The sequence below is a fragment of the Dendropsophus ebraccatus genome, chromosome 5 (assembly GCF_027789765.1).
Source record: "Dendropsophus ebraccatus isolate aDenEbr1 chromosome 5, aDenEbr1.pat, whole genome shotgun sequence".
NCBI lineage: Eukaryota > Metazoa > Chordata > Amphibia > Anura > Hylidae > Dendropsophus > Dendropsophus ebraccatus.
In genome coordinates this window covers 89,837,533-89,852,863 of record NC_091458.1, presented here as the reverse complement: position 1 = coordinate 89,852,863, position 15,331 = coordinate 89,837,533, and the positions used below count along the sequence as shown (strand labels likewise).

Genomic DNA, 15,331 nt, shown 5'->3' with positions numbered 1-15,331 from the left:
CTTTAGATGCCCAGACAGTCTACAAACAGCTGACCTTCATGTCTCCTCTTCCTCATCCTCCTTCTTCTTGCTCATCTCCCTTGCCCCCCCCCCCTCCATAGGATAAAATGGACACAGCCGAACCCGTCTTCACTGGCTTTTCTGTAATGAAGATGGGTTTGCCTGCCACTGGTCAACAGTCAAAAAGGTTCTGACATGAGAACAGTTGATCATAACTAATTTTGGAGTGCTGAGATCGAAAATGATGTTCAAATTTTGAAATTGGCTCTAATTTTCAAGATATAGATGTATTTTCTTTATTTCTCACAGCCTGTGATACAATACTTGGAAAAGTTTGCATCATCAGTATTGCATTATCAACTGGTATATCGTATCATCTTAGAATAACCAATATGGAAAAAAGGTATCATGGTAAGGCTAGGTTCACACTGCGTTTTTGAATTCATTCTTTTTCATCCAGTCTTTTGCAAAAAAAAAAACAGATGAAAAAAACGGATGTATTTGTGTGCATCCGTTTTTTCATTGACTTCCATTATAAAAAAAACAACAAAACGGATCAGTTTTTTTAACGGACACAAAAGTAGTGTCAGCTACGTTTTTGTGTCCGTCAAAAAAATGGATCTGTTTTGGTCCATTTTTTTATAATGGGAGTCAATGGAAAAACGGATCAAAAGGGATGCACACAAAACGGATGAAGAAAAAAAGGGATTGCAAAAACGCAGTGTGAACCTAGCCTTCATGGAACCCTTCAATGCTTGCAGATTACTGTTGGACAGTTAGTTCTAGTTTACATTAGGGCTGGGCGATAATGGCCTAAATGAATATCGCGGTTTATCGTACATGTCGTCGCGGTGACGATAAATTGAACGATAATTATGACACGCCCCTTTTAAAAGCCACACCCCTTTTGAAAACCCTATTTTCCAAAGGTAATACAAACGTGAATTTATTCCATATAACAATGTGCAACAAACTTCAAAAGTAATACAATGTTTTGGCATCTCCTACGCCATTTTCAAGTGGCACTTGAAAATGGCATAGGAGACACCAAAATGTCATATATTACTTGTGAAGTTTGCTGCACATTGTTATATGGAATAAATTCACATTTTCACGTTTGTATTACCATCAGAGTGCTGCAGAGTATTTTTTTACAAGCTGACTTGGTCCAAGGTCTGGGATTCGTCTGCTGGCACCCACAGTTCGTTTAGTGTGTTGCCTATATTGTTAGCTATATCTATCTATCTATACAGCATAGACAGACAGATAGGAAGGAGATAGATAGATAGATAGAGAGGAGATAGATAGATAGATAGAGAGGAGATAGATAGATAGATAGATAGAGAGGAGATAGATAGATAGAGAGGAGATAGATAGATAGAGAGGAGATAGATAGATAGATAGAGAGGAGATAGATAGATAGATAGAGAGTAGATAGATAGATAGAGAGGAGATAGATAGAGAGATAGAGAGGAGATAGATAGAGAGATAGAGAGGAGATAGATAGAGAGATAGAGAGGAGAGAGATAGAGAGGAGAGAGATAGAGAGATAGATAGATAGAGAGGAGAGAGATAGAGAGATAGATAGATAGAGAGGAGAGAGATAGAGAGATAGATAGATAGAGAGGAGATAGATAGATAGATAGATAGAGAGGAGATAGATAGATAGATAGATAGAGAGGAGATAGATAGATAGAGAGGAGATAGATAGATAGATAGAGAGGAGATAGAGAGGAGATAGATAGATAGATAGATAGATAGATAGATAGAGAGGAGATAGAGAGATAGATAGATAGATAGGAGATAGATAGATAGAGAGGAGATAGAGAGATAGATAGAGAGGAGAGAGATAGGACTCCTATCTATTTATCTCCTATCTATCTCTTTATCTACCTCCTATCTATCCATCTCTCTACCCCCAGTCACTGTCACATGCTGTTCTGTCCCCCCCATCTCCCCCCCCCCCCCCCCCCACACACACAGTTGGGGTCAGGTATGGGTCGGCACCTCCGTGCTCCCCCGAGCACCGCTCTCTCTCTCTCTCTTCACCCACCCCCGCACCCCCGACAGGAATCCTCGGCCCCTGTCACTCAGTGATGTAGCACATGTATCTGTGTCCCGGGCTGAGCGTCACGCATGGCTGCTTCCAGCAAAAGATAACGGGCGACGAGGATTCCTGTGCGGGAGAGAGTGCGGTGCCCATGGGAGCGAGGATATGCCGACCTATAGCTTACCTCCTGCAGCCACTTCATGTACGGGAGAGGGGGGGGGCAGGGCACACGGTGCAGCTTCCAAAGAAGCTAGGAGAAATGAGCCGCCGGCGGCAGCAGCAGCGCTGAGCACACAGCACGCCTGTGCGCAGCCTGTCAGTCTCTTCATCTTCAGCCCCCCGCAGCAGGATCTTCCATACCTTGCATATGTGTGCCCTGGCTGGTATTGGGAGGTGAATCGGAGGATCAGGGAGAGAGATCTGAGGGATGCAGAGCATGCGGCCGCCGGGTGAGGGGGTGAAATACCGCAGATACCGTCCTGGCAGAGTTGAGGTCGGTTAACCGACGCCAGTGACGGTATCGGTATTTTGACGGTATACCGCCCAGCCCTAGTTTACATATAATAGTTGCATCCGTTTCTGTTTTTTTCAAAGATAATGACCACAACTGATGTCAAAACTGATGCCAAAAAGGCATCAGTTGTCAGTTTTTTCTGAAAAAAGGATAGAAAAACTAATATCAGTTCCTATGACATAATATCATTTTCCATACGTTTCTTCATCAGTTGTCATCATTTTTTTCCCTCTTCAGCATTACAGGGGGCGATCTATATAGGGAGCAGCAGGACACCGGAGCCCTCTACTGTGGGCAGCAATACATGGGGGCATCTCCTACTACAGGGATGGGGAACCTTGGCTCTCCAGCTGTTGCAAAACTACAACTCCCATCATGCCTGGATATCCCAGACATAATGAGAGTTGTAGTTTTGCAGCAGCTGGAGAGGCAAGGTTTCCTGCCCCTGTCCTATAGTGCTGCACTGTAGAGAGGAGCTGGGGGGCTTCCCCCCTGCAAGGGTGCACTCTGCTGTATGGCCAGGGTGACAAGGGTTAATGGGGGGGGGGGGGGGAACGGACAGGAACATCTCTATGGAGCGTCGGAAACAAAAGCTGGAGGAAGCATAATGCATGCGTCTGTGCACGACATACCTCCGGCGTACGGATAGCTGGGCTGTCCGTATGTCAGAGCGCTGCATGTAGTGTTCTGACGTGCAATCTGTCTGTCGTTCCGGCGGCATCAGTTGTAGAATGGATCATCTGAACTGTCTCATTGAAAACAATGGGATCAGTTCAGAAATGCGTTTCCCTCTGGTGATTCTCATGTATGAATACAAAAGATGTGTAAATGCACCAAGAAGCCATTGAATAAGGAGCTACATTCCAGAGTTTAATAAACATAATTAATTTGTAAAAATTCTTAGATATGCCTGTCAATTGTAGCTGATTTCAGATAGAACTAAGTTTCCTATGAATATATTTCAAAAGTTTATGAACAGTAAACTTGCTTCCTTGCAGAAGTAATAAATATGTCGGCTATTATACTGTATTCTATACAGTTCACAAAACAGTAACATGAGAACTCATCCATATAATAGAAACTAGAGCCAATTAACATTCTTCCTTGTGATAATTGAATTCAGCACATAAAAATCATTAAGAAATGGCTAATTTTATTTCTGAACCAAACAACTTTTGAAAATTTGTTGGCCAGTGTAATGCACACATAATAAGTCAGGGGGGGAGGCTGGGAAATTGCTTTTTGAGTACAGAAGGAGGCTTTTTTGCCTAATAAAACCTATTATAGAGTTTCTTAAAATCGCTTATACTACTGATTTCTGCATTAAAAAAAAAAATGACAGTTACGCTTTAAAATCTTGCAATTCAAGGCTTTGTTCCCACACCATTTTATCCTCTCCGTTTTTGAAAAGAATAAATGACTTCGCTGTTTGGCTGTCGGTCAGTGCAATGACGGCTGTTGGTACATTATTCTAGTTAAGGTGGACTAATTGGCCTTTGGGTGTGTCTTTCATTGAAAAGTCAATTTAATTTAATAAGAAAAAAGTTGAAAGGACAGTAAAAAAAGAAAAACTGTGTGTGAATAACTAAACAATAATGTCCGTTGTTTGTAAAAGACATCCGAAAACAATTGAAAAATAACGGAAGTCTTTTTAAATAGCAAAAGCGGCCATCTTTTCTCTTTTTCTTATGTAGTGTGAACATAGTCCAAAAGTATTCTGAGAGTGAAAATTCAACAGTTCCTATTGTATGACAGGTAAAATCTGGCTACTGCATCCTGGATGAACCCAGCCATACAATGCGGAATCTGTATTTTCCTATCTAGCCATTAATAATCTTTGAAGCTGTTGTGGCATATAACTATGCATGCAAACGTATATGTATATATGACCACACATTCTAATGTTACCAGTAATGGGCAGAATGCTGAACTTTCTCTAACAGCTGCTTCTCTTCTCCCAGGAAAAGACACACCGTGCAATAAAGAAAAGCCACTACAAACTGCCTGACAATGTAAGTACAGTCACAGCAAATAGTCCTAGTGTGCTTTACATATCGTAAGAACTTCTTTAATTAGTTCTATGTCTTTTATAGATAGTCCAGCAGATATAAACATATCCAGTATACCACCTGCGTGAGCTGCCGCAGGGCAGTCCTGTTCTTCAGATGCAGGAAACAGTCAGGCATGGCTCTGTGGAAATATGGGCTTGTCTAGGCACATCAGGGAGCGATATGGCCTCATAATACATTCAGCAAAGATATGATTACACTAAACGCACACATTCAAGTATAAATGCTGGGTATTGTAGACCATTATTACCTAATATCTTATGTGAGCTAAGTTTCTAGGATCAATATATTTTTTATTGTGTGATTTAGCCCTGTACAGGCATTGTGGGCGCTTAAATGACACCTTCTGTTTTGGTCATGCAAATTACATGACTGTGAAAAAAATGCTATATGATCTCCTGGCTACCACCAGGAAATGTGGTCAGAGAGCGGGCTGTTCTGGGTAAGTGCTGGTACCCCCTGTAGTGATATTCCCCAGTCCCTTCTTTAGGCTATGAGTAATAGCTATGGTGTCTGATGGGGACATCACAAGAGATGTCAATCATAGCTGAGAGAAGGAGACGGGGAAGCTCTCAATACAGAGAACTATGTCCACTTAAAGGGGTTATCTAGTGCTACAAAAACATGGCCACTTTCCCCCTTTCTTGTCTCCAGATTGGGTGGGGTTTCAAACTCAGTTCCATTGCAGAAAATGGAGCTTAATTGCAAAGCACACCTGAACTGGAGACAAGAGAGGGGAAGTGGCCATGTTTTTGTAGCACTGGATAACTCCTTTAATGTGAAGAGTGTGCCATCTGGAGGCAGCCATAACAACACACAATGTTTTTCTCAGTCATGCAACTAGCAAAACCAAAAGAGAAGGTTTATTTACACTCCCCAAACTGTATGGCTTAAAAATTGTTGAATTGTAACAAGCAATTATGACTGTGGCAATAAAGCTACCAATAGGTAGTTTAGCAAAAAAAAAAAAAATTCTTTCAGATCAACTGGTGACAGGAAGTGCCAGAGATCTGTAATTTACATGTATTAAAAATGGTCAAGTCTTCTAGTACTTATATGCTGCTGTTTGTCCTGCAGGAAGTTGTATTCTTTTCAGTCTGGAGAGCAGGAAAGATTTTCTATGAGAATTTGCTACTGCTCTGGACAGTTCCTGTCACGGACAGAGGTGGCAGCAGAGAGCACTGTGTCAGACTGGAAAGAATACACCACTTCCTGCAGGACATACATCAGCTAAGTACTGGAAGACTTGAGATTTTTTTAATGAATGACTAATCTCTGGCACTTTGGGGCACCAGTTAATCTGAAAGAAAAACATTTTTTGTGAACTACCCCTAAAACTTTAGTAAAAGGATGAAATATTTCCTTACCTTCAGGGAATCAAAGCAGGCAATAACACGTCCATTTTCAACCTGACAACTTTTAGGTGGATGTGCAAATTTGCATTCCTCATCGGATCTTGAACATGTCCCCCTCTGGAACTGCCTGCACACTTCAAGGGTCAGCCATTTAGTGTCTCTTACTGGAGCTACATTCAAAGCCATGTTGGACAAATGGGAAGTCTGCCTGGTGACGTTCAAGCTTAAGTCAGCTGGAGCCTGTAACCTTCCTCAGCAAGCTTTAGTAGCAGAAAAATATATTTGCTTCAGATAGACGGAACTGCTGAATGGAGTCCAAAATGCACAAAGCTGCATGAGAAAAGCCAATGAATCAGCATTGAGTCAATCATCAACTGAGCCACACTACTTCAGCATACTCTGAGTCCTCTGCAGGGGGAAATATCAGGGTGGGATTAATGCTTAGCTGATAAAGTACTTCCAGTCTAAGGGTGGTCCTGTATGGAATATAAATCCTCTCTTGGTCACTCTTCTCTGTCTCAGATGACACTGAATATGGTTGTTTTAGGGAATCCACAGTTTTTACTGGTAAAGCCTATGTCCCTCGACACTTCTGATATTTAGTCCATTTCTCTTTGAGTCATTGGCAACGACACAGTAAACATACAGTAACTTCTGATATAGTTCAGGGCAGGCTCTTGGGTGTTTGGCATTGATTGTGAGTCTGCTGTTGTACTCACTGGCAAAAGTGACTTTGGGAAAAGGCACTTTCCAACGAAGCAGTAAACCTGAAAGACAAACATACACCAGATTAACAATGACAAAAAGGCGGGCTAAAATAAAACTCATATCAAAGACCAACCCCACCTATCCTATGAGGAAGTGTCATATAAGCCAGGCGCATAATACAAGCCTCTGTTCTCATAATAAAAAAACATCAGCCTTCCCAGGGAAGATCTGCATGACAGCAGAATAACCAATCGGAGGACATATTGCTGTAATATTCTAGGCATCTATCCAGCACATGGGAGTGACTCAGAAATGGATGAATGTTGCAGACACAATAATTAGACAAGCCACTCCGAAAACAATTCCCTCTAATGTGCTTAGCTTCCTAACCAATTTATTAAGACTCCCATTTCCAATTAATAGCAGATTTGACTCCTAGAGATTATATTTTCTGTACATAAGAACCGCTATGCTTGCCAATATTGCTTGATTTATGTATACCACCATGAAGTTGTCAAGGCAGAAAAGATGATTTTGACTGTCATGCATGTGAGGAGCATAAAACTAGGGATGACGGGTAATAAAAAGTATTATTGTTCCTGACATTTACATGGCCACTAAGTCACACTACGGAACTCTCAATAGCATTCATAAGCAGATCAGTAAATGTTTCAGGTCAGTCTACCAGATTTGGAGATATTCTTGGTTATTAATCCTATTGAAGTACTCTGCTGCTAGCCTCTTCCAGCCACATATTTGTATTTATAATACAATAAGACGCATCTAATCTTCTGATAAGATATTCATAAATTACTTAAGGGCATAAACCCATTTATAAAATAAAATATTGTGGTTTTTAAAATAAATATTGTGGTGAGGAATTTCCCCTATGGTGGCACTGCAGAAAAACTTGGAGGGATTGTGAGCTGAACAATCATACAAGGGTAATCATCTCTCTGCATTATTGTGTTAAAGGGCCAACAATTTACCTATGAACAAGCAAGCGTTCATTCTTCAGCTGATCAAATCATTTGTGCAGGAATAACAACGATCATTTGTCTGCACCACATCTTCCCGTGTAACTAGGGGATGTGCTGCCCACATTAATGGAAGGACTGATCCAGTGATCATCTGTGGAGCTTCACTCCCAACAATCCCCTGATGGAAACTGTCCTTTCAGCAAAATAGTTGAGCAAGGGAAATTAGTTTTTTTCTTTTATATTTTCCATTCCTTTTGATCCTACTTCTGGCAAAGGCTGTGGCGGTGCCTACCCAACCCAGAGGGGGAGGCAATTGCTTGTCATTGCTAGCACAGGGAATTCTGGGCATTTGCCCTGAATCCCCAATGCCAGAGAGCACTTCTTGCAGGGCCAGCATTAGGACCTGGGGGGCCAAATTGGCTGCCAGGTGCTGCACCTAGCCCTTTATCTGGAGGTGCTCCTGGGGTTTAACAGCAAATCTACAAAGGAAATTTCTTACAGAGGGGATTGCCTGCATGAAGAACCTTACTACAGCGGGGATTACATACAGGGGGGATTATATACAGGGAAATTACCTGCATGGGAATATTTACTGGAGGGGCTAACCACCAGAGGGACTACTTAAGGCAACATGGGGGATACCACCTATTAGATGGACTAACAAAAGGGAGGGGAGGGGCTGCCTACAGGAGGAATAGCTACAAGGGGTATACTACATGTACAGAGGGACCTAACTACTATATCGAACAGAGATAGCTAACTATTATATGGTGGCACAGAGGGACCTAGCTAATATACTGGGGCATAGAAGTTACTAACTATTATACAAGAGCACAGAGAGCCTAACTACCATATGGATGTACAAAGGAAACTCAACTACCATATGGATGCAAAGTGGGACCTAACTACTATATGGGGGCACAGGGGGCCTAATAATATATTTGCTGAAGCAAGGGACATAAAATGTTTCTCTAGCACATTCTGACAAGATCGGTTGTAGGCCAGGCCAGATGGAAAGCAAAAATAAAAAAGTGAATGAGTCAATGAGAGAATATGCCCCTGTGAGCCACTAGATATAACCAGCTTAGGGCAGCAAAATACCTTGTCCCAGCCTTGAAAATAGGATGAATAGAATTGGCTTATTATAGAGATGCAGCTCTGGACATCTGCAGATATTATTGTGCAGTACTGGCACCAGCATAGTTGCATACAGACTCTCAGGTTGTTGAGAGTCTATTAGAAATTATGAGATTGTCCCTATGTAAAGCATTTTCACTTTTGGTGTTTTAGTGGTGTGTTTGGCCAGTGGCTGTAATATGGGGGAATTTCTTCTTTTGTATTAGGAGAACAAATCCCAAACATGAGTCTAATGACCTGAACATTGACTTCAATGGGAGCTTCAGCACTAAACTGTACAGAAAAAAAGTAAAATCAATGACAGAAGGAGACATTGTGATGTTATTGATGTAGAAATTGTTCCAATCCAAAAATAGTGCCTACTTTACCCATTCAACCTACCCATATCCCCTCATTTGTGTACAGGAGCACACGCAAGGTGGCAGTTTTGTGGTTTTAACTGCCCCTTGAGTCGCCCCCCCCAGTCCTGCATACACAACTGCTTGCATAAACCCGGCCTGTGGCTGATCTACACATACATTAGTTCCTTTTGTTTTTATCTCAGAAATGAATGAACACATATTTACTGGAAAATGTTAGACTTGTTACTAGATGTCAATGTATGTTTCTATATTTACTAGGTAGATGTGAGTAGCAGGATTATTCTAAGCGTTAGTATGTAAACATAAGCATGCCTGATCCTTTTTTAACTTAATTTGAAGAAATACTTTGTAGCCTTAGTTACCTTAAAACACTGCAATAAAAGGTGACATAAAATAGAAATAGAGGAAGCGGCTGATATTAGTTATGATTGGTGCTAATGAAGTGTGACACAATTATTCATGCCAGCTTTCTATGACTACCATGAGTTATTGCCTTTCTGCAGCTGAGGCACCTAGCCATACATGTGAACTATTTAGCAGAGTCCAAGTAAACAAGTGAAAGACTACAACAGACATTAGCTCTACTGCCATTTCTGTACTCGTCACATATGAAAGCATTTGGGGAAATTTTGTATTAAAACATACATTTATTGCCCTTTAATCTACATAATAAATGTTGAATGTTATTTTTTTCACTTTTAGACTACACCTATGTGACAGCACTTCTTGTTCTTATACCTTTCTAGTCAATGTGACTACTGCATTGTGATTATGTCTTTTTTTTTTTTTACTAACAGTGGCATTTTGTACTTTATTACTAAGAATAATCTGACATCATTGTAAAGAGGACCTTTCACCACTCCTGACCTGCCAGTTTAAGCAAATACATGCAATGCCTATAAAATAACAATTCTGGATCACCTATTTTTGTAGCTTTGTGCTGTGCCATTCCTCTGTTATTCTTATGAAAAATGTAGGACTCGATAACCAAATGGGTGATACCGACTGGGGGCAATATATGGCACTATCCAATCACAGCTGTAGGGACATGCCCCCTAACTGGTTATAAATTTCTAGTAAGAATACTAGGTGTTCCAGAAGAAAACAGGTTCCAGAATTATTTCATGGAAAATACACATAATCACTTAAAAGACAGGTCAGGAGTGTTGACAAGTCCCCTTTAAATGCTATGCCTTCAGAGTCGTCAAAAAACAATGGCCCACTTGTATCAATTTATTCACCCTTAATATCTGGAGTATGGTTTGTCACAAGTGTATCTAATGTCACAGGACATTTGTTTAACTGCCTGCAGTATGATTTAGAGATGGTGGGGGAGATTTATCAAAGGGTGTAAAATTTAGACTGGTGCAAACTACCCACAGCAACCAATCACAGCTCAGCTGTAGGCAGTGCTGAAAGGAAAGAGGAGCTGTGATTGGTTGCTGTGGGCAGTTTGCACCAGTCTAAATTTTACACCCTTTGATAAATCTCCCCCGGAGTGTCCAAAACTGAGGTCTGACCATAACCATGGCATATTGGCAGGCTAAAAAAAACAAAAAAAAAAAACATGAGTCCCAGTGTCAAAGGAAAAATGTATTGACATTTAGACAATGGGTGTAACTTGTGTTATCTATTGGCTGAGTGTATTATCATAAATATACTCTTCCTAAGAAAATATGTCCAGCTAGGAATATCCACTTCAGATCAAATGTCAGTTCTTGTTGTTTTCTGACTCACTTGTGGACATATTCCAAACTACTTGCTTCAACGAGAAAAATAAAAGTTTCTTTTTTTATATATTACTACTAGTACTTTGTTTTCATATTGTAAACTGTATGCTTCACAGAGTGGACATTGTTTTTTCATACATAAAATATACTATTCATAATTCATCTATCCATATTGCAACATAAAAAGCAGAAAAAAAAACTATTGGCCATTCCACTCAGGAAAAAAATAAATCTGTGAATGTGGAGTGGGCTGTGCACTGATTGGCTGATGGGGACAGACGGGAGCCTGAGATGCAGCCGTGGCGCCGAGCAAGTAATGTATGCTGCGGGGGTTAAAGGGGCTGGGTTACACACTCAGCGGAATGAAAATTCTGCTGCGGGTATGTAACCCCATTGAAGTGACAATACCAGGATTCACAGCATGTAATCCGCGAAGAATACGGTACGTGTGAAGCTACCCTTAAGGGGCAATACAATACTTTAATAAAAATTTTCACCGGACTTCTCCTTTAATTATTCTTTTTTTATGCTGTAAAACAAAGCTATACTTACCAGAAATCCAGGTCCAGTCTCCTTAAGGCAGATTTTTAGTATTGTTCTGGTTGAAAAAAACAGACTAAACACATAAAGTCCCAGCCCGTACAGAGTGTTACGGCTCAATATGTCCATCATTTAAATGACTGTCTTCTCTGTAAGTATGCAGATGACGAGTCCAGGTAATCCGAGCGCTCACAGAGAAGGCAGTCATTTAAATTATGGACATATTGAGCCGTGACTCTCTGTACTGGCCAGGACTTCCTGTGTTTAGTCTCTTTTCTCCAAACAGAAAAATCTGCCTTCATGAGACTGGAACTGGATTTCTGGTAAGTATAGCTTTGTTTTAAAGCATGATTACAAAAACAAAAAACAATTATGTAAATTGCAAACATGGTTTATATCACATCCCTGTTAATTTAGATTTTATAAGTTATATTGACAGTGGCCAGTTAATAACATAGCAACAAGAAGCTAAGAAGCACAGTATACAAGTGCCCATCTTTCAGATGGGCACTTGTTTTGGCTTGTTTATATTAAAAGGCACCATAGGACTAGAAGATGCCAAGAAAAAAAGGAAAATAAAACTGGTACATGTGTGTAAAGGAAGCTTCTTGTGAATTTGGAATACTAGAAATGTTTTGTTTCCATTCCTTCTCAATAAACCAGTATATTTAAAAATTGGAAAGGTGAAGGGGGGTGGAGCCCTTTAGTAATTAAATACTTGCTTGTGACCCATCATGCCAGCATTACATGCCTCTGGCTATACACGCCTTGAACTGTGTTATCCAGCAAAGCACTCTCTTTAGGCTTCATGCACATGGCAGATCCATGTGCATAAAGCCTGTTTGGTGGCACATGTCCCTATGCAGGGCAGTTTCTAGGTCATTTTGACAACAGGGCGAATATTGATAAAAGCGCCCCCCCCCCCCCCCCCCCCCTCCCTCGGTCAGCCCTGGGGAAGGAAGGGGAGATTACTCGGGCTACTAGGAAGAATATAGTAATAATGCTTACCGCTGTACCCTCCATATAGTAATAATGTCTCCTGCTGTGTATTTTCCGTAGTAAAATGCCTCCACTGCTGCCCTGTGCCTGTGCCCTGTGCCTATATAGTAATAATGTGCCTGCTGTACCCACCATAGTAATACAGTTCCCCCCTCTGCCTGCAATAACCCCCCACACACACACACTACCCCCACCTGACCCCCCTACACACACTATCCCACCTGTCCTCCCTACACACACTATCCCACCTGACCCCCCCTACACACACTATCCCACCTGACCCCCCCTACACACACTATCCCACCTGACCCCCCTACACACACTATCCCACCTGACCCCCCCTACACACACTATCCCACCTGACCCCCCCTACACACACTATCCCACCTGACCCCCCTACACACACTATCCCACCTGACCCCCCTACACACACTATCCCACCTGAACCCCCCTACACACACTATCCCACCTGTCCTCCCTACACACACTATCCCACCTGTCCTCCCTACACACACTATCCCACCTGACCCCCCTACACACACTATTCCACCTGTCCTCCCTACACACACTATCCCACCTGACCCCCCTGCACACACTATCCCACCTGACCCCCCTACACACACTATCCCACCTGACCCCCCTACACACACTATCCCACCTGAACCCCCCCCTGCACACACTATCCCACCTGACCCCCCTACACACACTATCCCACCTGACCCCCCTGCACACACTATCCCACCTGACCCCCCTACACACACTATCCCACCTGACCCCCCTGCACACACTATCCCACCTGGCCCCCCCCTACACACACTATCCCACCTGACCCCCCCTACACACACTATCCCACCTGACCCCCCTGCACACACTATCCCACCTGCCCCCCCCCTACACACACTATCCCACCTGACCCCCCCTACACACACTATCCCACCTGACCCCCCTGCACACACTATCCCACCTGACCCCCCTACACACACTATCCCACCTGACCCCCCTACACACACTATCCCACCTGAACCCCCCCCTGCACACACTATCCCACCTGACCCCCCTACACACACTATCCCACCTGACCCCCCTGCACACACTATCCCACCTGACCCCCCTACACACACTATCCCACCTGACCCCCCTGCACACACTATCCCACCTGGCCCCCCCCTACACACACTATCCCACCTGACCCCCCCACACACACTATCCCACCTGACCCCCCCTGCACACACTATCCCACCTGACCCCCCCTACACACACTATCCCACCTGACCCCCCTACACACACTATCCCACCTGACCCCCCTGCACACACTATCCCACCTGACCCCCCTACACACTATCCCACCTGACCCCCCTACACACACTATCCCACCTGACCGCCCTACACACACTATCCCACCTGACCCCCCTACACACACTTTCCCACCTGACCCCCCTACACACACTATCCCACCTGACCCCCCCTGCACACACTATCCCACCTGACCCCCCTACACACACTATCCCACCTGACCCCCCTACACACACTATCCCACCTGACTACAGGGTGGCAGATGTACAGGGTGGCAGATGTAGCTGAGTACAGATAATGTAGTAGTCACCTGCAGTCCTATGTAACAGCACAGATAACATAGTGATATCTCTGAGTACAGATAATGTAGTAGTCACCTGCAGTCCTATGTAACACCACAGATAACACAGTGATATCTCTGAGTGCAGATAATGTAGTAGATGTCCCTGCAGTCCATGTAACACCACAGATAACACAGTGATATCTCTGAGCACAGATAATGTAGTAGTCACCTGCAGTCCTATGTAACACCACAGATAACACAGTGATATCTCCAAGTACAGATAATGTAGTATATGTGACCTGCAGTCCTATGTAACACCACAGATAAGACAGTGATAACTCTCTGAGTACAGATAATGTAGTAGCTTTCACCTGCAGTCCTATGTAACACCACAGATGACACAGTTATATCTCTTAGTACAGATAATGTAATAGATGTGGCCTGCAGTTCTATGTAACACCACAGTGATATCTCTGAGTACAGATAATGTAGTAGTCACCTGCAGTCCTATGTAACAGCACAGATAACGCAGTGATATCTCTGAGTACAGATAATGTAGTAGATGGCACCTGCAGTCCTATGTAACAGCACAGATAACAGTGATATCTCTGAGGACAGATAATGTAGTATATGGCACCTGTAGTCCTATGTAACAGCACAGATAACACAGTGATATCTCTGAGTACAGATAATGTAATAGATGTGGCCTGCAGTCCTATGTAACACCACAGATAACACAGTAATATCTCTCTGGGTATAGTATAGAATATGGGGACAGGAGCACAGTATTGGGGACACCCTGCATTACCCCCATAGTAAGAGACCTGCACTGCCTCAACACAAGAAAACAAAACAAAAACAAACCAATATACTCACCTAATCCTGGCCCTGGTCTTCCTCTCTTCTCTCCTCTCTTCTCTCTCGCCTGTCAGCTGCCGCACGGATCCTCTAGCAGGCCCGATGACGTCATCACTGGCCTGCTGGAGGATCTGTCTCACAGAGATGCAGTGAGATCCGCGCAAGGGGAGAGGGGGTCGGCGCTGGCAGCTTGCAGGAGATCATCAGTGAGGTCCGGAGGGGGAGGGGGCGTCGGCAGCTTGCAGGAGATCAGTGAGGTCTGGAGGGGGCGCCAATTACTTGGTCAGGGCAGGAGCTGGGCGGTGTCGGGAGCCGCTGGGCGCCCCCTTAGCTGTCAGCGCCCTGTGCGGTGGCCCGGCCCGCCCGGTCCTAGAAACGGCCCTGTCCCTATGTTACTACATTAAGGAGCCAAAGGCACTGCATGTGCTGCCATATGCTGCACCATTGAGGCAC

At 43.4% G+C, this 15,331-nt stretch overlaps 1 protein-coding gene across 9 annotated transcripts in view; it reads right to left on the bottom strand.

Moving 5' to 3' along the window:
• The window catches only part of MBNL2 (muscleblind like splicing regulator 2), a 139,102-nt gene that overhangs the window by 65,201 nt on the left and 58,570 nt on the right, over positions 1–15,331 (bottom strand). For all 9 annotated transcript variants that reach the window (XM_069970683.1, XM_069970681.1, XM_069970685.1 and 6 more), the window contains exon 2: positions 6,001–6,755. In XM_069970683.1, coding sequence (XP_069826784.1) covers positions 6,001–6,174 — 174 coding nt within the window. In that variant the 5' untranslated portion in view covers positions 6,175–6,755. The remainder of the gene's footprint in view (positions 1–6,000; positions 6,756–15,331) is intronic.